Source organism: Falco naumanni, chromosome 13 (genome assembly GCF_017639655.2).
Source record: "Falco naumanni isolate bFalNau1 chromosome 13, bFalNau1.pat, whole genome shotgun sequence".
In the NCBI taxonomy this organism is placed as follows: Eukaryota; Metazoa; Chordata; class Aves; order Falconiformes; family Falconidae; genus Falco; species Falco naumanni.
Window position 1 is genome coordinate 27,996,363 of NC_054066.1, and position 24,636 is coordinate 28,020,998.

At 43.9% G+C, this 24,636-nt stretch overlaps 2 protein-coding genes across 2 annotated transcripts; one reads left to right on the forward strand and one right to left on the reverse strand.

Moving 5' to 3' along the window:
- Nucleotides 1–545: 545 nt before the first annotated feature.
- On the reverse strand, nt 546–24,474 carry GFM1 (G elongation factor mitochondrial 1). The gene is made up of 18 exons (XM_040613892.1): nt 24,372–24,474; nt 23,645–23,785; nt 22,846–22,978; nt 22,424–22,628; nt 21,586–21,702; nt 20,850–21,000; nt 16,544–16,698; nt 15,533–15,617; nt 14,667–14,804; nt 13,880–13,981; nt 13,154–13,210; nt 12,610–12,747; nt 11,564–11,646; nt 4,554–4,716; nt 3,322–3,466; nt 2,657–2,817; nt 1,771–1,824; nt 546–960 (listed from the first exon to the last, which is right to left on the reverse strand). The coding sequence occupies exons 1-18, from the start codon at nt 24,432–24,434 to the stop codon at nt 829–831; spliced, it is 2,223 nt and encodes a 740-aa protein (XP_040469826.1). The 5' UTR covers nt 24,435–24,474; the 3' UTR covers nt 546–828.
- LXN (latexin) lies at nt 4,726–11,557 on the forward strand. The gene is made up of 6 exons (XM_040613894.1): nt 4,726–5,458; nt 6,397–6,459; nt 7,085–7,259; nt 7,854–7,990; nt 10,028–10,090; nt 11,223–11,557. Exons 1-6 carry the CDS (start codon nt 5,303–5,305, stop codon nt 11,316–11,318), a joined length of 690 nt encoding a protein of 229 aa, XP_040469828.1. The 5' UTR covers nt 4,726–5,302; the 3' UTR covers nt 11,319–11,557.
- Nucleotides 24,475–24,636: the final 162 nt, after the last annotated feature.

The following is a 24,636-nucleotide window of genomic DNA, read 5'->3' on the forward strand; positions in this document are numbered from 1 at the left end:
TGAGTCAGCAAGATCTATTCACTGATTCCCGAGCTAAGCATCAGCAGCAACACACCCTCTTGATTGTAAGACTTTGGGAAAAGGAATCTTTTGTTTGGTTTTCTAACAAGAAAGCAAGCCCATAAAATAAATCCATGTTGTTCATAGTTTTGGGAAGAGTTAACTTCTACTTACATTCCCATCAACTCTTTTCAAACGCCTTGTACCACCAACAAGAAGCAGGTTTGGTGACCAGCAAACAGCACCAGCGGATGACTCTGCCCAGCTCGCTGGGACTTCGGAGGCGCCGGCGCCGTTTCCGAAGGACGCGGAAGGCAAAGTGACATTCACTCTCTGGGCTGGATGCGCTACGTGCCGGTGCTGAAGGACCTGTGCTTGTAGCACGCCTGTGAAAAATGCGCCGTACTGGATGATGACTCATCCCCCCATGCCTGACCAGCAGTCAATAGTTAGCAGAGTCTACCGAGTTAAAACTTTTTAAACTTTGAAAACCAGAGAAACAGTAACTAGCCTAATTATAAAATAATGATGTAGAAAAAATAAAGTCAAAAAATAAATTATTTTAATACAAATGGATTAAGACAAATTTCAAGACAAATTATCATCAGTTTTAACAGGTATGTATTTTGATAACAAGTAGCATTTGCATGTGAACAATTCCATTGTAATCTCCTGGTGTCTTCTGAGAACACCACAAGGAAGGATACTGTAACGAAATTACCAAGCCCCCCTTATCCAGCCAGCCTCGACTGCTTCCATGGCTTGGGGAAAATTAACTTTTTGAGAAGACTGTGAAAAACTATTCAGTGTTCTCAAGAGGAAGAAAACTCAGGTCTTGGCTTTGCCCTTTTTTGCAGGAAGTCGCCCTGTTGCTTCGAGGTATTTGTTAATTATTTCTTCTTGAGTGCTGGGCAAACATGGCTGGTATTTACAGTATTCCATTGTGTATTCACCCTTTCCCTGTAGGGTTGGAAAAAAAATCGTCAAAATGAGGATGCTGAATACGTAAACCTATTCAGCAGCAGCCCACACCCTAACCTTGAAATAACAAGCAATAATCATTTACCATGAAGTATATGAACACCGCGTACCGGGGCACGTAGGTATGAGATGCACACCCATACGAACAGTATCTGAACGTTGTTTCTTTGACACAAGACTGTAAGATTGCCTGTGGCTGCCACCTCATCAGTGTGACAGTTCTACTTAAAAACTGGAAATGATCACAGTATTAATAACAACCCATTCAAGTGCTCACAGAATACTGGCACCTGTGCATCACGAGATGCAGAATAGCAAATTGTATGTAACACACAAAACTCACCCAATTAAAATGCATTCAATAAGCATGAACGTACAGGCATATATATTATTAAAGGACATCTTCGTAACGTGAGCACTGCTGTCAAAAATTCTGTCTGCTTGCAGACATTTGTAACTGAAGGAGCATACCTAAACTTTTCCTGCCTGTGAATTTAACACTTTTACTGATACCCACCGCCTTCTATTACTTATGACCCTGAATATCCTCCCTCCTCAAAGTATGAAAGAATCTTTTGGCCAGAAATGGCACGGTTAATGATACCCATGTTCATTAAAAAGCAGCTGAAGTAACAGTAAAGACTCCAAGGTTATTTTCCTATTCTGCATTTGTTTTGATTTCTATTGCCTTTACTGCTGCACACACTAATATGATGACGATGATGCAAATTAGCACACTTTATTTACAGAAATAAACATGTTGTAGCAAAAAGCATCGAGAGTACTTACCTCTGTGCAAGACCTCAGCTCAGTGGCATATCCAAACATATCATTCAGTGGCACCTAAAATCCAAGCATACTGGTCTTGTAAAAACAAGGTATTTTTCCATCAGCTTTGGGTTATCACCCAGTTAATTACGATATAAAGGGGCAGTAAAATCCAGTGCTCTTTGTAAGCAGTACTGACCTAATTATCTATTTTTGTAAAGTACCTCTTACTCGAACTAATTTATATTCACAATGTGTTTTCAGCAAGAAACCCCCAAAATCTCACATGCATCAGGTACTGGAATAACCCGAATTCAGAAATCTGTGTCACCCAGCAAGAGATCATAATGTCTGAAATATCTCAAGACTGCAACTCTAATGAAGCCGAAGTGACAAAGTGTGTAGTTTGTCCTTGGCTAAGGCTTTGCTGAGATGACTTACCCTACCACCACCTAACACGAGAACACGTAGGTTTTCAGAAGGCGCATAAAAGAAGGAACACTGAAGACAAGTCATTTGCATTTACCTGCAATTACTACAGTTAATGCAGCTAACAGCTGAAGGAAGATCTTCCCCTGCGCTCCGTGCACCTGTACTGCTGTGCAGGTTTGTTTCACTCGGAGGCAGAACAGTTTGCCCAGCTCAAAAAATCTGAGTTCTGCTCCCTTCTCTGCCACCGTATGATTTTAGGTTAGTAAGCCAGATTTCTAATAGGCTTACCAATACTGCAGCACAATACACTGCCACGAGTTGAAAATTAGTGTAATGCTTGTCCACTGAAAAACTAATGTGATGTTTATCCACTGAAAAACCTGGCTACAATTACACATATTAGTCAAGAAGCACAACAGTAACAGAGTCAAAGGGCAATGCAAGAAGAAGTCAGGAACCAGTGAATGCCACAAACCTCAGCATAGAGAGTAAAGTAACCCTCGGTGCCGTCCTGTCCTGTGATTACTCCGTGACGGCGATTAATTCCAGCTATCACCACTCCTTGGAATTCAGTGGGTGCCACCACCTCCACTGCCATAACGGGTTCAAGTATACGCACAGTGGCATTTTCCATAGCTGGAGGAAAAAATACAAACAAAAAAACCCCAAACAAACAAACATCAAAGAACAGGCCTGGTATAATTCACGATACCCCTATGCATAGCAAAGAAGCGTTTGATGGTTAATGCCAAATGTTTCTTGCATCACTGGGGGAAAACAACAATCGACCATGTGGAATTCCAGCTCCCCTGCCTTTTATTCCCAAGCCTGTAATGCTGGGAGGCACACAGTTTCATAAAATGTTCTCTCCGTGCCTGTGTAAGGATGAAGCTGTTGGTTTTTCTGTACTATATTCCAGACAAAAAGGCTTTCCTTCATACAATTAAAGGAATTGTTGTGCCTCCCCAAGCATTTCTATAAACTCTTGCATTTATTCTGCTCTACACAACTGGCCAAACTTTGAACGTATGTACAGATACGCCAGGATAACAAAGGAACCTATGGAGATGAGGCTGTTAAATTCAGCTCCAACAATAAGGAAGGCAGCAGGACTACACATTCAAATTACTTGCTTTATACCTTGCTTTAGGGCTCCTTCTCCTGCTCTGATGAAAGCAATTTCATTAGAGTCCACCATATGATGTGCACCATCATCCAGGACAAACCGGACTCCAGATATCCTGTGCCCCGACACTGGTCCTTTTTCACATGCTCCTCGGAATCCCTGTCAAATAACATCTCAAAGTTAGCAATCTGTAGACCAAAATGAAGCTTAAAAAAAAGCAGCATTAAAAACAGCCTATAAAAGACATTGCACTTAAAACCCAAAACAACAATAACAAAGAAAATGAACCCCAAAATCATTCACAATTTTTAACAGCAATCCCTAATCTACCCAATGGGCCTTCTTGCTTGATGAGATGATGGGAGAAGGTAACAGCAGGGAAAATGTTTCATTCCAAAGCCTTTGAAAACTGTGTACTATCATTCTGTGGCACCTCGGTCTGATACTGTTATTTTTATCAAAAACAGAAACCTTGTAACAAGCTCAGCACAAGAAATGTACCCAGGATTTTGCTTTCTTAAGGGGCTGTATGATCAAAACCCAAAAGAACGCTCTGTGGAAAGAACTACTCTAACCACCTGACCAAAGAACAAGATTCTTTTAAGACTGCATGCCGCTTCTAGGATTTGGCAAAAATCTCTAGGTATTGCATCATGGAATAATGAAGTAATTGTTTTAGGTTGATCCATTATCACAGGAATTCAAAGATCAAGGTAGCTATTAATTAAAGTAGTACGTAGTAACTTAGTTACAGAGAGACAGACACAGAGGAAGCCCACAGATGAGATGACAAAGAAGGAACAGTTGGTAATTCACACAGGAAATCTAACTTAATTACAGTTTCCTACATAACTGGCCTCAGAAAAGTCACAAAAAAGTTACGTATCTCAGGGTTAGAGATGAGAATTCTGCGGCCACAATCAAAAGCAGAAGAGGGCCATTAAAAAGCAGATTCAACAGGAGGCTTGTTTGGAAGAAAGGAAAACCGACTTTCTGCACTGCTATGGAAACGGAGCAAGCAGACACCACCAAAGAAAACAAACAGCAGCTTCTAAATTAAGTGGAAAACCTAGGAATGTAAGATATGAAGGAAAGCCACGCAAATTTGGTTCTGCTTCCACTGAAGTAATGGGAAAAGCCTCTGTGCCTGGGGCAAGACAATCCCAGTAAATGTGGACAGTATAGCAGGGAAACAAGAAGAATCAGCATTTTTTTATATTATACACACAAACAAAAGGCTTTGTACCTTTTCAATTGCAGGCACAAACTGTTTTGGAATATTTGTGCCAACAGTTCTGTCTTCAAATTCTAATTTTGTGTAGTCCTCTGGCTCCAGGGGCTCAAGCACACCTATAACTTTGCCGTATTGGCCTGCTCCTCCAGTCTGCTTCTTGTGCGTGTATTCAAACCTAAAACCAAACAAACGCCCCCGGAACATCAGTTTGTGTTACTCGTTACACAAACCATGCTCTAATCACGGTTTTCTAAGGACAAAGTTCCCATTCTGCATTTTTCTTGGCTACGTGTAAAGCCAGCCACACGCCGTGACAGCTGAGTACATGTGGTGCCCAAAGAGGGCGCGCGGCGGTTCTTCATCTTGCGAGCGGGAAGCAATGAGTTAAACCTCTCAAAACACTGCAAAACCACAGCTGCTTCCCTGTGCAGCCGGGCACGCCAATAAAGCCAACAAAGCCTGCTCACTCCCCCAGTAACGCCGCCGTTTTTCTGCTGCTCCTGCACGTACCTACTGTTCCACCCACAAAGTGCTCCGCTGTGAAGCGCAGGCACGGAGCAAGGGGATAACCGGGGGCAACGCCTGAAGACAAACTGTGAAACACTTTTTGAGCGAACCCGGAGGGGTGCGAGGTCCCTCCGAGCCAAGAGCCCCCACCCCACGCGGCGGGGGCAGCCAGGCTCTGCCCGGGCGTGGGAGCTGGCGGGGCGCCCCGCTCCGCCCCGCTGCTTCCTGCGGGACAAGGAAGCGGGACCGGCGCCATGGAGCTGCCGCGGGGACCGGCTGCCACCGAGCTGCCACCGAGCCACTACTCGGCCACTCGGGCAGCAGCGCTGGCCGCCTGCTACATCTGCCACCGGCTGGGGAGCCCCGGGCACGGGCTGGCGCCGAGGACCGTCCGTCGCGCCCGCAGGCAGGTGAGGGCTGCAGGGACGGGGCTGCCGGCCGGCCGCATCCCCGACGGGCAGCGCCTTCGCCTCTCACAGGGCCACAGCCCTGGGCAGCCTCAAGCGGCAACGGAGCGTCCCACACATGGGTTTCTCACCTTCCCTCTTTGCTGCGACAGGTCGTCTCACGGCTGAAAAACCGGCTCTGTCCACCCATGCAGTTCCCTCTGCCGTGCCGCGGCGGCAAGGTGTGCCAGGGGCACGCGGTCCTGGTGAGGGCCGTGGGCAGTCACCCTCGGGTGGGTGGGTAACGGCGGGGCAGCCCTCGCCGCTGCGTGCTTCGTGGTCTCGCCAGCCGCGACAGCACCGCCGCAGGAGCTGCGCCCTGCCCGTGGCATTTAACCAAGGGTCGGTCCCTACCGAACCGCCCACGCAAACTCAGGAGGATGTTCTTGTCACAGCTACCCACACAGACTGACCTGCTCTGGATTTGCTGGTAAACCTGCTAGAAGAGGGGTTACAGCAAAACTAAGCTGCTTACTGCAGTCATTCGTGTAGATATCCAAAGTATCTGGGACATGATACAATCCGTAACAAAGGGCTAAATGGACTTAAGATAAGGAACCCAGTTAAGACGCTTCCCTCAGGATTTAACCAAGCAGCACACTACCAGACAGAATTGTATGGGAAGCCCCAAATCAGCAATTAAATATTTTAAAACGTTCTAAAAAAATTTAAAAATACAAGATTAAAAATGGACGAGGAGGTACTAATCAGATGCTACACCAGGTGCACATCAAATGAGCTATCTTAACACAGCAGGAAGAAATAACAAAGAGCACCCTAGCTCTGTACGGGCCCTGCAGAGTGTGACACTGCTGCAGCATCTCACAAGAACTAGAATCTTTTCTACAGTGCAAAGTAATTCAATGTTTTACAAAATAAGTCTTCATGTTTTCCTTATTTAGGACATCGATGGTGTTGGGCATAAGTACTATCTGGAATTGGTGTTAGAAGACATCACTGACAATGTGAGTTCAGATTTATTTAATTCACACATTCTGTGGGCACATAATTCTGTGGGCATATAATTCTGTGGGCATAAGTTGGCACTGGTGATGTGTAATAAAAAGCCATCACTTTATGCTGCTGATCCTAGCTGAGGCCAGTGTACACACCAGTTAATAATACTTGGTATTGTTTCAGATTTTTCTATACTGCAACTCAGAGAAAAAAAAAAAAAAAAAAGCAGCTTAATCTTACCAAAAGGGAACCCCCATTTCTTACACCATAAAAGCCCTGAACACCTGGTACTGACCACGATGACACAGGAAAATGCATGAGGGATGACAAGGACATTTCAGTGTCATTCAATTTCAAGTGGAATTTATTTCAACCTATTACTCCACCTGAATACCACAAATGACATTCAGCACCACAGACATTGCCCTTTCTGTCACTGTAGAAAGATAACTGTCCTTATAGTATACTCACAGAAATACTTTGAATTTAACCTTGTCTTAAATAATCACAAATCTCTATGGGCCAGACCCAGAGAAAAATGTAACTACATTAAAAAAAAATTAGAAGTGCAAATTACCAATATCATACATGTGTTTAATTGAATATTAATATGCATAATTTACTCTGTAATAGGACAGGACTGTCAACTGCACTGCTGAGGTTCTTTATCATCTGGGCAACAAAAACATTGCACCGGATGTGCAATTCACAACTGAGGGAGAACTTCAGAACACAGATGAAGCAGATAACATATTCTACAACCGAATCAAGAGCCTGGAAAAAGAGCTTGTGGCAGAAAACATACCAGGTACAAAGAAAGGGTTTGGGCAAGAAGGAAGTTTTTGAGACAGTGTCCTCCACGGCCAGAAGCAAACCTGAGCTCAACTGGTGGTGGCCCACAATCCATATGGCAGCCCTTCCTATAGAAACCAGGACCATGGGGGATCAGGCCATTAGACCTGCTCTGACACATGCCGCCTTGCTTTCCTGACTCCAGGCGGTGTGTCAATCACAAGACTCCTAAACTTATTCATTATTTCTGAAATCCAGAACCAATACATGATTTGCACGTGACTGTTCCAGAAAACCACCTGCTACTGTCACCTCTTCCTTAACCAGCATCCTGCTCACTGTTTGTGGCTCAGACACCCCAACTGTAGCACTAGGGTCTGCTCCTAATTTAGAGCAACCCCTGCCTTGAAGACCTTATAGAACACGTGTTAGGAGAAAGCAGTGGAAGGAAAACACAGTGCTGATGTAGCAGCTCCTCCAAGATTATATGGAAGATCTGTGACACAGCAAAGAATGCAAATGAGTGACTTTAGCACTGAACCCTACTATTAGCTGGTAAGGTTTTGCAACTCCATATTGTTTAATGTGCATTATTTATTTTGTTTGTCAGACAGCCACGGCAACGTGTCCCCAGAAATGCAGCCCATCCAACTGTTGGCGTGGGTTGCCTCTGGCTTTGTGATATGGCAGAACTCAACCGAAAACACCAAGTTCCAACTTGCCCAAATTAAACACGTGAAGCAAGTGGTAAGTTACCATCAATGCCCTGCAAGAAAATTAGCATTTAAGAGCCTGGCAGTTGTGGCAGGTACTGGAGTATGGCTGAAGCTGAGCTCTCAAGCAAGAAACCTCAGTTGTGTCTGAACTTCCTGGTCTGGTTCGTTCTTAACCCAGTGTCTGGTTTTTGTTCCACCTATCCCTTTCCTCTAGCAAATCATGAATGCTTGAGTGTTTATTCAGATCACTTCTGCTCTTCATAAATTCTGCTTATAGAAGCCATGTCTTCTTAGCAAGAGCAGCATCCCATGCTTATTTAGTTAAGAAAATTGACTCTTCCACTTGGAGGTCATCACACGGATTACAGTTCTGTATTACTTCCCTGCCTTTCATCTGTAGCGTAGGCCCAGCTGACAGAAGTCTTTCATCTGCATAACATGCACTGGAATATCGTCCTTTATCTCTTCATCTACACCATGATCTAGCCATCAGTCATGGTGATACTGCTTGACATCTCTGCAATAGCCATGTCTAGACAAATAGCAATGGGCTGCACCTCAAATTCAATAACACACAAACTACATTGCTTTTGTTTGCAGTATGGCAGTCTCCATCCATTTTCTAGTTCACCTCAAAATGCTAATCAAGAAAGAAAACCCTGATGTAATTCTACCCTCATTATCAGCTTTTTTACTCTGTTCTTCCCAAACTTTTACTAATTTTTAATTACACTGGCGCATGGGGAACTTAATTTTTAGTTGAGCTCTTAGACTTGCATTAACATGATGAGCATCATTTAAGTTATGGTAAGAAAACTGAATTCAGGAAGACTTGTCACAAGACAGAAAGGGAACAGAATACTTCAGGATGAAGTATTTTCTATTTCTGCTTAGTTCTGAGTGGTTACAAGCGATGTGTTTATTTTGAGCAGATCTGGGTCTGCCCTAAGCTAAAAAATAAGAATTACTGGCAAATCTCACTATAGTTATTCAAACTGAGTCATCAGCTGCCACTGTCAACAAGCCTTGCTGACTTCTTACCTGGAACAGGCTTAACTGATAAAGCAACTTGCTTTCAGAAAAGTTATTTTCAAAACCAAAAGCTTTGCTCTGATTTAATAGAATTGTATAGATTCTCCCAGTTCTTCTCTGTTCTATTTGCAGAAAATAAACTGTAAGTTAAGAATAATTCCTAAAGGGATGATCAACTTGAAATTCAAGGAAATTTGGTATGTAAACTAGGATAAAGAAGCAGGACTTCGTATTTAGAAACCCCAATGTATCAGGAGTCTTCAGAACAGACTGTCACCATTGCTGGAATGTTTTGCCACTCAGAACAGCTGGTTAATTCCCATGGAGCTCTGGGTATGAAGGAAAGGCAGAAACTCATTCTGAGCACACCATTTGTTAACGTTTTGCTCCCTCTGATGGCTATCTTAAAGCAATTCACAGATGCTGCAGGGCTGTGCACAAGCAAGATTTCAAAACCCTCTTTTAGGAACAGATGACTTTCAAGGATAAGGCAAACAGAAGACTATGAAGCTAAACCAGTTGCCATCTCTCTTTAGTACTAATTTTGTTCCTTTTCTTTTCCTTGAAGAACAGATACATAAAGAGTATGTTCCAAAGGCCAGTGTATATTCTGCCCTTACACAATCACTGATAACCTGTTACCTGCTGTAAGGCCTCTGGAGTGTGTTCCAAGTCTTATCCTATTGATGATTTTATTTAGGATTATTTAGGTTAAATTGACACCTTGTAGAATCAGCTATTCCCTTTTCAGATGAGTTCCTGAAAGTTGAGATGTATCTAGCTCCTTTAAGGGAGGAATTAGCACAGTTCAATTTTCATTCCATCTCTCCAATGCAATTTTGGCGTTCACAGAAATATAAAACAGTATCTTTCTGTTTTGTTATAGTGACTAAGCTCCACCTATTTGTTAACACAAGTTGTCAGTTTCATCTGAAGTATCTCTGAGAACGTTTATGATAACCAAAGAGAATGGATTCACTTCTTTTAAGGCAGGGGGAAGGCCCACATTCAGCCCTTTTCAATCTTGTCTTTCCAGAAAAGAAGTGATGAGTATCTTGAATTTGACTACAAGATTCTACTCCACGAAATGGTATCCCAGGTAAAGTCTGTATTTCTAAAAAGCCTTTTTTTTTCTGTTTTAAGACTTCTGTGTCACCTCTAACTGGGACATGCAGATGGTGGGGCCGTCACAGATCTGACGCCTGCAGGTCAGTTAGCAAACAGGGTGAGGTTAGGGCAACAATCACTATCTGTCTCAGCATTGTCAGCTTCTGCCCCAACGCAGGCAGCAGACAACCTCTCTAACTCGTCAGCAGACAGTGATTTTCAGCTATTTCTGGGCCTCCTTGGGCCTGGCAGAGGTTCCATATACTGGTCATATACAGTTCTCTCCACTCAGGAGATACTATTGCCAGACTGGCCAGGGATAAAGGGAAGATGCAGCTATCAGCATCCTGGCTTGCTTAGCTGCATTCCAGCTGGAGCTGCAGGGTGCTTCTACGTGAGAGGACAGCAGTGGTGGACCACTACATAGAGGCACTGTCTACCCCAGCAGCTCACAGAAGCAAGCAGCAGAAACTTTGGTTCCCAAAACAGTACTTACATTGTGTGCTATTCTCCATCATGATTTTGCAAGCTAGGCAAGTGTTTTCATCAGAAAAATGCAGAAAATTTGAAGTAGTTCTTAATTGTGCAACCTCCTGTAATAGATCATTCACTGGTAACAGAGATCTTACCCCCACATCTAGGTCCACTACTTTCCACTCTGCTGCGCTCTGTTAAGTGGGGGCATCTATAGTGGGTTTAGTTCCTAAATTTTCTATGAAGAAAAGCTTCTGATAAGTAGTAGCTACGTAACTGCAGAACAAAAGCATAGGTTCTTCATTGTGCTATTTGGTGAAGGGCACCGTCCCAAAATATCAATAGCACTAACAGTAAGAGGGTAACCCAACAAAGACGTGCTTGAGCTGCAAAACTTGCCCAAATCAAAGAAATCTGTAATTGCAGCAGCATGGAGCACAACACAGGCTGAAAAAAGCTTGCAGAACTTCAGATATTCGGACAGGTCATAGGACTGTGTGTTGCAGTGCCTACCCTGCACTGTTACTGGTGCTTCATCAACCTACTTATCATCAGCCCACCTATGGCTGTATTACAGCAGTCAATTCCCCTTCAGTATCGTTCAACAAAAACACCTTCTGACTTTCTACGGTTTTGTTTTCTACCCACAGGAGATCATTCCCTGGCAAATGACAGTTCTCTGGCACCCACAGCATGGCGTTCAAGTAACACAGGACAGCCGTCAGCCAAAACATGCATCGGAATGACGGACCACCTGATACCACAATGGAAGAAGCTCAAATGCTGCAATAAGCATTTGAAGGGAGGGCAGATAAATTGATAAGGGTGGATAGACAATCGACGTATGAAGAAAAAAAGTTCTTCCTCAATTAAACTTCTCCTGTATGATGTGCTTTGATCTGATAATCCAAAAGGCACTTTCTCTGCTATGTAATCAAACTCTGCATCAAAATACATTTAAAAAACCTCTGTTACCAGAAAGAATACTTACGGCACAGGTGCAGAGATGTTCTCCCTAAAGGCAACTTTTGGCTTTCCCATGGTGCAAGGGCAACCATATTCCCTTTCCATTCGCTGCAGGAAAAAGAAACCAGAATGAAATACAGAGTTGTTCCGCTGGAACAATACATTGGAAATTATTTTATTTATAGATCTTTCTGAAATGAGAAACTTAATCGGGGTTAACCAGTTTTTTTATTTGGGGTTGGAGCTGAGTTTTGGGGTCTTGGTGGTGGGGTGGCTGGTTTTTTAGAATGTTATAATTACTCATTCTGCAGTCAACCTTGTTTAGGGCCTACAGCTTTAGATACAGGAAAAGGGAGCAGCATTAATAATTTCATTCAAGCTTAAGTTTTTCAAGACAAAAGCCATCTTTTCTTCATTCTGTCAACATTTCAGATACATCTATTGTGTTAAGACTAAAATACAGGCATCAACTTGAAAGAAAAAAATAAATCACTCTAAGTAACTATTCCTGCCTGCATCATCTCTTGTTATGGGAATGATACATCTAAGAACACAGAAACAGAGTATTTCTCTCTCCTGTAGGAAATGGCTCACGGTAAAATTAATTACAAGCAAAGGCTGCTGAAGTGTAGTGCTTAATACATTTTTTTAATGGATTTGAACCAAAAAGTAAAAATAATCCAGGCAGAAGTTTCATTTAAATAGTTTACAAACCTTCAAAACAGAACCGCTGGAGACAAAGAATCTTCAGAAGTTGACTAAGAAGTTAAGCTCTTCCCTAAGCTGCTACTATGGCTCACATTAATGTCACGGTGCCTTCTGCTGGGAAGACCTCAAAATAGTTGTCCCATGATAACCCTGATTTACAGTAAAGTAAGTGGAGTTGTACACCTCCAAACACCTTGTAAACCTGACGTGTGCTTAGGCACCCAGTGACAAAACCAGGCGTAAAGGCTGGCATCAGTTAGCCCATCCACAGACAGATTTTGGTCTCAGCCAGGAAAGAAGGAGAATTCTTGGTTGGGAAAACAGTCTAGAAGCAAAGTCCATGGCATCTGTTCTCCAAATTACCTGGGAGTAGATTTCCAGGTGCAGCTCCCCCATTCCGGAAACAATGGTCTCTTTGCTCTCATCGTCAAAATGGATTCTAAAAGTGGGATCTTCCCTTGTAAAGCGGCTCAGGCCTTTTGAAAATTTATCAAAGTCATTCTGAAAAACAATTACAGGCACAAGAAAACATTAAGTCAACATCCAGAAGTCACACAACAAAAAGACCTCAAATTTTCCTATCAACTGCTTAGCACTTCTGTTCTCATGAGGTTATTTTCTGGAACACAGCCATACATTTACAGCTGTATTTATCCCTCCAGTTACTTCAAGTCCACGTTTACCCAGGTCAAAGACATGCATCATCTTTACGGCTAAGTAATACCACCTAATGCAGTCACATGCTGAGTTCCAAATGATATATTCTTAAGTAGTTCAGAAAGAACATTTTAGAACACTGCTCATTTTAGTCTGTGGTTCCATATTTCACTGCTAACCTGCATAAAATTATAAAAGCAGCAAAGGAAAGGTAACTCAGTCAGGAAAAGGCTGATTCATAGGTTCCTACCTTGTTGGAAGGCTTCATAGCTACTGAAATGACAGGATCAGGGATGTGAATCGATTCCTGCAATGGCCATAAAGGAGAAGATCATACAATCAAGTGCCGCTACGCCGGGTGATGTTAATTTCTCAAATAACAGTCTGGTCACAAGGACTCAGGGTTACAAACAGGGATGACTGTTTTACTTATCTAGCTTGTATCTGATATAACAAACTTTTATTTTTATATATATATATGTAACTCTGCTGACAATTACTACAAGGTGGTAACATAATGCATACCGTACTGCCAACCACAGTATATCCAACACTCTTTCCTAGATGCAAAATGATACTTGGGTATCACACTAGTTAGAAGACTGCTTCCTATCAGTTTCTGTGTGTGTGTATATATATGTTCAAAAAAGTAAAAATGATGTATTTAAGTACACACACAAATGCACAGCAAAGTACTTTTGGGTAACAGCATCTACTTCTCACAGCCCAGAACAGATTTTTAACACTCACGTAATACTTGATGTCAAGCATAGTAAACAGGTGTGTATCTCTTGCACACACCATACTTCTATATATTCAAGCTCCTTGAGGTATAACAAACAAATAATCACAAAAAATATTTGCGGTTGCATATACATCAAAAAATATTTACACTGAACAAACGATTACAAACTTATACAACAAAATCCCGGTGAATTCCAATGGACGAGGCCTATAGATGAAAAGGTGTACTCACCATGGAAATGTCAGTATTAGTTTTATCAGTGAATGTATCCCCGCTTGCACAATCAATTCCAAAGAGTGCACATATGTCTCCGGCGTAAACTTCATCTACATCCTTAAGAAAGAAAAGTTTACTATTTATGTAACACTGAAAGATCTATTACAAACTACACCTGGCTTGAAGAAGACATAAATACTGTGTTTAAAAGCTTGAAGTTCAGCTCCTTTGAAAATTTCAGCCTTGATAAAAATGCTCTGTAAATCTTCTATCTCTTTATTCAAAGCACAAAAAGGAAACCTCAGCTTGGGTGCTAATTTATTCTAGTTTAAGAATGTGAAGCAAGCAACATGCTATACTTCAGGCAGCCCTGCCCCAACTATAGAGTTCAGGAATCTTAAATGGGAAAGGGTCTGCAGCAGTTCGAGTCAGTTTTTAGTTTAAGAATTGTATTCAATAATCACATGGAGGAAAACTTTTTTTGTGTATTTTGCCAATCCAATTTCCCTCTCCAAGAAGTATGGACTATGGGGGTAATCCCACAACTGGCTTTCTTTAGCTATCACCTCAAAGACATTTTATAATGCTTCTTGGGCAAAGACTTCCACTTCAGTGGAAATAATACACCAGAGATCATTCCAGTTTCTTGTAGAGCTCTACTAAGCACTACAGGCAAGTATGAATTAACAACAAAAGCAGCAATCTGACATATCACATCGTTCAGAGATAGTTGAAAAGTGAGAAGCTTACAGTAAGAGCGGCTCAAAAGGCAACCTGTGTGGATGGTATCTCTCACACTCACCTCCATGTTGTCTGAATGCATACGGACAAGTCTTTGTACACGCACTTTCTTCCCAGTCCTAGTGTTATATATATAATCAGATTTCATCAGCATCCCCTGATAAACTCGAATATAGGTTAATTGCCCAAAACGGCCCGCCTGGAATCAAGATTCGTTAAAAAATCAGATACAATCATGCTGGGAGTCAAGACCACTACTATTCAAAGCATCATCTGCAGTGACTGACTAAATGTTTCTGTTTCGAATTTACATGGTGGTCACGTAAATGAAACTTTTTTTTAATATAGCCTCAGCTTTCCCTTGGCTCTGGAACGGAACTTGGCATCTCCTAGCAATTTTCCTTATTTCACCAATTCGACCACTCCTAAACCTTCTCCACAGGCATACATTAACTAGCAATTTGGCCAGCCACTTCCCAAGTGCAATCTGAACTGCTGCTCTCTAGGTAGCTGACATCTTGTTTGGTTAAAACTGTGCATTTTTTTTTTCCTCTCTGACTCTCTTGTATGCCACTGTTTTCAACTTCAAACAAAACCAGGATTTTTGTCCGAAAGTATTTGAAGTAAGACCACAAAACCCCCCAAAGTTCAGGTTTTAACTAAGTAAATAATGAAGTATTTGAGGCACATAAAACCATTTTAAAGCTTCCAAATTGGCAGCATTTCATACATATGTGAATTTTATGGTTGAAACCAGTTTTTTTAAAGAAATTAAATTTAAATTAAATTTAAACATCAACTGATTTTAAAATTTGTTCTACCTAAGTTCTGGTAGTACCATCTGTTTGGACTTGCTTTGTTTTCTACTCAAATCATAAATAATAAATCTGGACAGATGCATTAGAAAGGAAAACAGTAACGGCTTACCTCCAGTTTAAAAGCAAGGCCTACAAAAGGTTGGGAATTGTCTCGAGCAGAGTTCAATAGGAACTTGGTTTTGTCCTCAGAATCCCTTAAAAACAGGGATGGAGAGGGAGTTTATATTATGAAGCAAACACGGCAGCATCCTCTAAACAGGAGCCCAACCTCAGAAAGTCCCAAGGGCCTTCAGTTTCACAGGTTTATAACAGCAACTTAAAGATGCTCAGATACGTAGCTCCTGTGTGCTCAGAAAGTATCTCAGAGAAACCGCAGCCAATCCCAAAACGGTCAAAACTATGACAAACATCATTAGTCCTTCATATCATCCAACTGTGTTGCCATGAAAGCAATTACATACACTCAGACACAACTCATGAGTTTTAGAGTGAAGAAAAAGACACTGCAGCAACTCCTCTGACAACGCTCATAAGCCACATGAGAAGTTTTGGTCTATCGTGGCGAGCAGGCATTAGGACAGCGAGAAGCACAGCAGCAGTGAGGTGTCAAAGCGTCAGGTAGCCACTGGGAGAAAAAGCCATAAACTGTATTTATTAGCATCATTTCTGTTTAGCTACGATTATAGAGCCTGAACAATTCAAGTACATCAGGAAGACCTGACAGCCACCCCTAAGCCATGGCTGGAATGTTAAGGGCTACTTACGGGCCCTAATGCTGGGTTTCATGCTTCTTAATTGTGAAGGCACATCTACTTTAACAAATACATCCAATGACTAAAATGTTGTTTATGTATTTCAGATGTGCTCTCTCCTTTACTGTAGGCATGGTTTTAAGGGTTGCCATTAATTTCTAAAGAACTATCTCACCAGATAAACAGTTTTTCAAATTTAACATTTAATGTGTGTTAAAAATGCTGGTGTAAGTAACCCTCAAATAACATGTGTGCTTCTTAGTTTTGGAAGTTTGTGAAAAATTATGATGTCATTATTTAATACAAATGGTAAATGATTGTGTATTCTGTTAGTAATGTTTTCTGCTACATATTACAAATATACCTACTCCTGGTTAAGGATAGCGTAGTTCTCCACCTCAGAAGGATTGGGGAGGTATTCCAGGACGGCATCCAGCAACGGCTGTACTCCTTTGTTCTTTAAAGCACTTCCCAGAAGTACTGGGGTAAAGGACTTCTTCAGCGTTGCTCTTCTGATAGCAAGCTGAAAAAAACCAGGGCATTACTCTCCTCCTGCAACAACTGCAGAGCCTTGACGCAGTACCAACCAAGCAGCGGTCTAGGTTCTCACTCTCCCTGCTGGTCATCTCCACTCGTGGAATGAGGTTCCCACAGAGTCTCCAGTACAATGCCCTACACAAGAGCTTCCCATAAAATTTGCTCACCAGAATTCCAGAGAAGTGTGAGATATTTTCCTTCTCCCCCTATCTTAAATCCAACTTAAAAATGAAAATGTCCAAGATAAACATAATGAGACTCCCAAAATACACAGAAAAAGGTATCAGCTCTCTGCTGATAGAGTCAGGATTCTTCATTTCTGTTTCAGATGTCTCGTTCCCCCTATGTAGTTACGTCGGGAAACAACACCTGTTTAAATTTGTGAAAGTAAGATGAGATGCTTCAGTATCTTTAAACTACGGAAAACTTCTGAAAGGGAAGTTAGGTAGGGAAGGGATATTTGGGTAAGTGCCATCCTCCATGAATCATCATTTTTTGATGAAACATGTTTTTAAAAGCACAACAGGAGAACCTATTCACATTCATTGACAGACCTGCTGAAGTTGCACTGTCTTGGGAATCTTTCCAGGATGTCCCAGCAAACTGAGCAAGATAAACTCACAACTTTGTGCCTTTCACCCAAGCATCACACAATGCTGCAAAGACAACTGGGCACCAATAGCTTCCCTAACAGTGATCTTAGCCATCTTCCGTAAAGGTGGATGGAAGTTACCTGCCCCCCTCCCACCGTGCAATTAATCACGGAAGCCAAGATTGCCACCTCAGTCCCACCTCTCCCTGCCACTAGAGGATGCCATCTCCCTATGCTTACTGAGGCCATCACTCCAATCAAAAGCAACTCCTGTCTTCTTTGATAAGCTAAAAGAAATGAATTCTCCTTGATAGAGCCAGATAGCTAACCACATCATTTACTCTGAGAGTTATTTAGAGTACCCAGAGACAGACGGTTAAGCTATCTTTCTAATTAACAGAGCTATCTTTCTAATTAACAGAGAGAACAGTGGTTCCTTAAATTTGTTAATGTAATGACTTCACAAAAATGATGCAAGGGAAAAATCCTACATCAACAATTCTGCTCATCTAGCCCGTGTCTGTTCTCATATAGCAGAGCGCTGGAAATACGGCTGTGCTGATGGATGCCCGGCATTTTTATTTGGCCACAGGTTTTCAAACGAAGCAACATGCCTGCAATTCATCCTCATCAACAATTACCTTGGGGAAAAGGTAATTTTATTTTCACTTAAAATTCACTGTAACTGAGTGCCCCACTGAGTACCGGGCGCACATCCGTTCCACAATGAGCAGCATTATGGAGAGCAGCAGATTAGGTGATGTTTAAGCAGCTGATCTTCAGCAAACATCATATGCTACAATTGTGGCATCCAGGAGTGATACTTAGCATCATTTCCACAAAAAGATATTTTCAGTGGAAACTTGGCTGCTGGCCAATGAAACAAAATCCATCTTCAGGGACATATTAGTACAAATTAACCTGCATCTGCAATACTATAGCCATTAGAGCTGTAATTAATTGGCTTTCAGAAGTGGGAAGAAGAGGCATGCTGAGTAGACAAATTTATCTTGGTAACAGATTTCCCTCTCAGCAGGAGCTATCAAAAATAGCTTCCTGCTAAAAATCTCTCACCTCTTACAGCAATACAATGTATTCACACGGGCACCACTCCCTCTGTCAGGTGAAGGACAGATCCTGCCAGGTCTCTAAAACTGCTATAACATTTCTGTCTACCAGAGCAAGAAGGGCTGCTTTGTAACAGGAATAGCTCAGGCTTCATCAAATAACGTTTAAGTACTGAAACTACTAAATGCCTGGTTGCCAGTAAGATACACACGAGCTGGTGCTTTCAAACAAAAAATCTCGTGCTTTTGTCTCAAGCCAAGCTGGGATACACAGATTCTTGTGTATTCTTCCCCAAGACATTAAAACACCAGTAAGTCACCTGCACAGCTGAGCCAATGTAAAAAACAAACAAACAAACACACACCTCCAAACCCAAGGTTTGCAGCAAAGTCAGAAGCAATCAAAATTTACGGGTCAGGAAGATTCAAATAAATAAACCTTAAAGGGGCTTGCAACACCCATTGGCTTTGAGAGTCTGCCAGTCCTCTGCATCCCGACAGTGGGCAACTTCAGGAAAGCAAGCAGTGCAGAGCCTAACAGGGCAAGGGCTACCGCAGAGGCAACCAGGTGCTGCTAACGAGCCAAATCCTTCGAACAGGACTTAAAGATCAAAGCTATGTTTAAAGCAGCAACCTCAGTGACCATGTCTCACTAACTCAGCTGGCCTAGCCGGCTCCACTCAGAGGAACAGCTCCTGCTTGTAACATTTATGTCTCAGCCTGTCTTCTCCAGCTGCCAGCTGAAGCACCCAGCTGCCAGCAAAGAAAAGTAAAAGCAGGCAGCAACTGTCGTGTCAGGCAGGCTCCAGGCCCCAGGGAGACTCAATGCACCACCACCGCTCAAAGACAAGCTGTTCTAGCTCCAGCAGCAGCTCTCTTAGAAAATACAAGGCTTCTCCCACTGCAACACACTCTTCAGGCGTCAGTTTTGTATTTAACCTCAATAAGCAACTGATCTCCTGTACCAGAATCAATTTTTGACTAATTACTAACTATTAACAGTGGGCACTAGAAGATTACTGCTCAAGGTAACTTCCAACACAGCGAGAGGTGGTGGCAAACAGTGAGCAGCATCACACAAACCCTTACACGCAGCATGCATTAAGGACAAAACCCAGCCACGCCGAGGTCAGGCTTGCCAGCCACAGAGCCCTCAGTCCGGTTCCCTTCACGGTCACCTGCCATGACACAAAGCCCGGCAGACTGCTGTATGTCAACAGCCACATGTCGTCTTGAGTTATACTCCTACCCCGTGGGGCTGTGCGGTAAATGCAAACCAGCTTAGAGCTTCTTCTCTAAGGGTAGTGTCCTCAGATCGCCTTTATGCTCAGGGCACAGCAGGCGCAGGTCCACGTGCAGGACAGGCTCCCTTATGCTCCCACAGGAGGGCCAAGCTTCTGCACCTGTCCTGACTAAAGCCAATACCACAGTAACTCAAGAGGCACCATTAGTCAGCTACGACCCTCAAAGAAGGGACTGCCACCCCACGTAACAACCTGCCATAGTACGTGCGGCTTGCCAAGTCTGACACGGAACGCTCTAAAACAAGGAATTACAGAACCACAGAAGGGTTTGGGCTGGAATGGACCTTAAAGTTCATCTAGTTCCAACCCCCCTGCCACGGGCACAGAACACACGTGTCTGCTGTCCAGCCAGACAAGCAGATCTCATTCTGGAGTAAACAGTGGCAGGATATCCGTACTGACAGAACAACTGCAGCTGATCTTTCCAGGCCTCCCTAGCACCTTGTATCATGTGGACACGCACTTGAAGAAACGGTGACATCAAACTGCCACGAAAAGAAGTAATTTACAGTCTATGGCCATCTGATGTTGGGAAAATGGAGTTATTCATTCCTTCTGTGAGCATCCCTTTTGTTGGCATGTTTGCCATTTGATATCTGAAGTACTCAATAAAACTAATGATACATCATTTTCCCCCCTATTTCAAGAAATGCAACTCTTGAAAATGGTATTTTGACCTAGATTCATTTCCTCTGGACTCTCCAAGTCAACTCATTCCAGTTCCCTTCTAGTGTTCTGCTCTTTTCACCTCAGATGGATGTGATCAATGCAAATACAAAACAAGGCAGGGTTTCCTAGGCACACAGAGGACCTACAGCATCTCAACAACTGACTTGCTATGGGACGTGAAGCAAGTCACAACCATCAAGCTGTAACACAGCAAGGCAACAAAATGACAGAAATGACTAGATGTACCTTTGAGCCATTTGCTGGCCTCTACAAGGGCACACGCAAGCTCAAACTTTCCAATGCAAATAAAAAAACCAAATTTGGAATGGGGCCTCAACAGGGAGCGAAGTGGGAGTGCACCCGCAGCCAGTGACACTCATACCAGAGAACTCAAGCAAACAAAATTTCTTCAAGACATCAAGAAATTTTTATTGGGCCTTGAAGGAGAGGGACACGAAAGAGCAAGATAACAGTGCTACAGGAAGAAGAACTGCAATGAAGTTACCTTTAACTCAGTAGCTGTAGGAATCTGTTCTTCCAAAAACAGCTCCCCCAGTTGATCATCCGAGTTAGCAACACATTCGATCAACTCCCGACGTCTCTCTGAAGCCTCAGCTCTAAACTCAGCTGGAATTTCATCATAACGAAGAGTCTGGCTACACATACATAAATAACATGACCACCCTAGGTTGAATACCACATGAATCAACGTTTCAATCACTGATCATGGTGATGACCAGCCTAATCAAGAAAAATTCACCGTTGACACAGATACGGAAAAAAAAATCACGTTAAGAATATCAACACGTTATCTCTGATGCTTTAGCAGGAGAGGGTTTCTTCCCACTCACGGCAGGAGTTTGCACAGATGCGGGATAACCTGTTCAACAGCCTTACCCATATCGTATCTTCATCCCAGTACGCTCAAACCAAACGTACACTATCAGATCCCGTTATGAAGCAAGTCTCCTCTTTCTCAGGGTGGCAAGTGTGGCTACCGCCCCTTCACACTACTGCAGTTGGCAAACAATTCATGCTGTGGCTACCCACCGCTAAACCTGACCCTGCAGAATCATTTCGTTGTCATTTGGGAGAGCTGAAGGGCAACACCTCAGCCCTAGCACAAGCCACATCCCTAACCTTCCGAACAGCAAGCTTTTTCATCTCTGAAGAGAAACAACAGGTAGTACCTCATACCAAGACTATCTGCAGCAAAGAAATATGCAAGTTTCAAAACTTACCCAAATGCACCATCAAAATATATAGCCTTTTCTTCAATAAGATCTATAACTCCTTTGAAGTTTCCCTCCAGCCCAATTGGAATCTGAACAAAAGCTGCATTGTGGTTTAACTTGGATCTGAAAAAGTGAACAAATATAAATTAGTTCAAGAAAAGACTCATTTCTATATGTGTGCTCCAGATGGTCTTTGAACAACATCCCACCCCTACAAAATCACCACCTTTTGTTCTTTGGACAGTGCCAAAAATCTACCAATACTGATGAAAAACACCCTGCTGCATTTTAACCTGATGTGACTGCCAGCCCTCTATATCCCAACAGATACAGTGAGCAACTTCATGGGAAAGAAGGCAGTGCAAACTGGTTTCAGATTAATTACTTGATTATGGGAGTTGCTTCTCCCTTAACGTGTATTAATGCATGTATCTCACAGATCAAATTACACACAAGAAAGAGCAAGGAGGATTGCTGGTATCCAAACTAGAAACTGCCCAACCCTATGTCATTTCCCTGCTGTAAGCTACAGCAGCTTTGCTACCAGGATCCACAAAAAATTAAAAGGATGTTTCCAAAGTGGCCCCAAATATAGTTCCATCAGCCAACTAAGTAGCAACCGCCCAACTCAGTCACTGCAAGCCTGGGTTGACACTAACGCTTGGGGGTTTTGAGAAAATGGAAACTTGTTATAGGTCAGGTTCAGATTTAACCTCATGTCAGGTATTATCCTCCAACCTGCAACTACAGACCCTACAGAAGAACCCCTTTCAATATTCTTAGTCTTAACCTCCTACATGCATATTTCAGAATTATTTCACAAATAACTTTAAACGACAAATACCTCAATTGCTGTACTGCTCTGACTGGACTAGAGCCCTGTCTGTCCAGTTTATTGATGAATGTTAAAAATGGCACACCATAACGTTTCATTTGCCTGTTCACAGTTATTGTTTGGCACTGAACTCCTCCAACAGCACAGAGAACCAGAATAGCTCCATCAAGAACTCTCAAAGATCTCTCCACTTCAATTGTGAAGTCCACGTGTCCTGAGTAACAAAAAACCCCACCATTATTCATCATGACACAAGGTAATGTGACACTGTTTTCTCATACATGCAGAAAAGAGCAACCGCCAACAGAATCGGTCTCCAGCTGTACAGAGTCACATTAGCTCAGCTTGAGCAACTAATGAACACGAAGATGGCACCATGTCCTTTGCGTACACGAAGGAACAGGAATCTTAATGCATTCAGAACCAGTTACCTGGTGTGTCTATGATGTTGATGTTGGTGTCTTTCCATATGGTGTATGTTGCTGCAGACTGAATTGTGATTCCACGCTGTCTCTCTAGCTCCATTGAATCCATGACAGCTCCAACTCCATCCTTACCTTTCACCTTAGGAAGAAAGAAAGAAAAAAAAAGAAAAAATACTTAGCCTAAGGGAGTTTACTAAGAATTTTGCATGTGCAGGAGGGATGCTTTATATACTGAGTATCACCTTTCATGCAGTGAAGAAAAACAGACATGGCAGAATCACTTGTAATTCTTGAACTACAAACAAGTGTGATTTATTTTTTACAGTTTCATCTGCAACTATAATGTATTTTGCCCTCCTGAGAATCATTCCTGGAAAAGGTTATCAGAAATCTGTGGGAAATTGTGCCTCACTGTGAATTTAACAAGATAACGTACCTGAAGCTAAAAGTGACATCCCTGTGTTCTGTTTCTCAGAGTCATCTTTACACATCTTCCATCGTATGTTTACCACGGAGATGGTAAGGGCGTAGTAAGTCTTGAAATAAGATTTGAAGTGTTCTGAAAGTGGGAGAACACTGCAGCAAAGGAGGGACTGCTTTCTATTCCCCTGCTCTCCACTTATTTTTAAACAGGTATCAGGGAAACTAGTGTACTTTTAGGATTCCTTCTCCAGCTTGGCCAAAAGAGCCTCACTGGGCCCACCGAGGGCAACTCCCTCACCCCATGCACTAACTACCATGTGGACAAACAAGTCCCAGCAGCGCCCAGTGGCACCCAGCACGCCCAGCCCTCTGGAAAACCAACCTCGTGCATTTGCGCTATCCTGCCCGTATAGAAGAGGATTCGCTCCGTTAATGTCGTCTTCCCCGAGTCAATGTGGGCCGAGATGCCAATGTTGCGGATCCTCTCATTGGGAAAGGCTCCCGAGGAGCAGCAGCGCAGGCCCTGGAAGGCGAGGGAAGGCTGGTTTTAGCTGGGAGCAGCTCACGGTGCTGCCAAACCTCCAGCCGAGCTGCTTTGCTGTGGCTTCCAGTCACTGCGCCAAACTGGTCATTTAAGGCACAATGGCCTTTCCATGCTCCCACGGGGTCACCTCAAAGCTCTGCCCCGTCCCCCGGGGAAACCGGGCAGCCCCTCCACGCCGAGTCCCACGTTCCCATCCCGCTGCACATTCCCGGGTTTGCCCGGTTTGCCTCCCGTTCACCTCAGCCAGCCGCTGCACGTTTCCCTGCAGCTGACGCGGTGCCTTCGGCCAGGTCGGCATTTCCCCGCCACCGTGCCCTCCCCCCCGGCCTCACCGCCCGGCCTCGCCCCCGCCCGCCGCCTGGGCAGCGGGGAGGCCGGCACCGTCACCGCCCGGGCCGCCTCAGCCGCCCCGGTAAGGGGAGGTCGGCACCGCCGCCTCGTAACGGGGGGGCCGCCATCCCGCGCCGGGGCTGCCTGCGGCCAGCTCCCCCAACGGCCAAGCCGGCCCCCCCGGGCCCCCTCCGTCGGGCGGCCGCCCCCCTCCAGGCGAGGGCGCGGGCGGTACCTGGTGTCGCCGTCCTCGCTGCAGCCACCCGGCCCACAGGCCGCCCCGCAGCGCCCGCTGCATGGCCGCCGCCCTCCGCCCGCGCCGCTTCCGGGGCGCCGCGCATGCGGGCCGGGCCGCACCGCCCCGGGGCAGCGGGCGGGGCCGGGGCCGCGCTGGGCCCAGCCCCGGGGGCGCCTCGGCTGGCCCCGGCCCTGCCGAAGCGCGGGGGTGGGTGGCGGGAGGCACTGCCTCGGCAAAGCAGTGCTGTAACTGCGGAGAAACC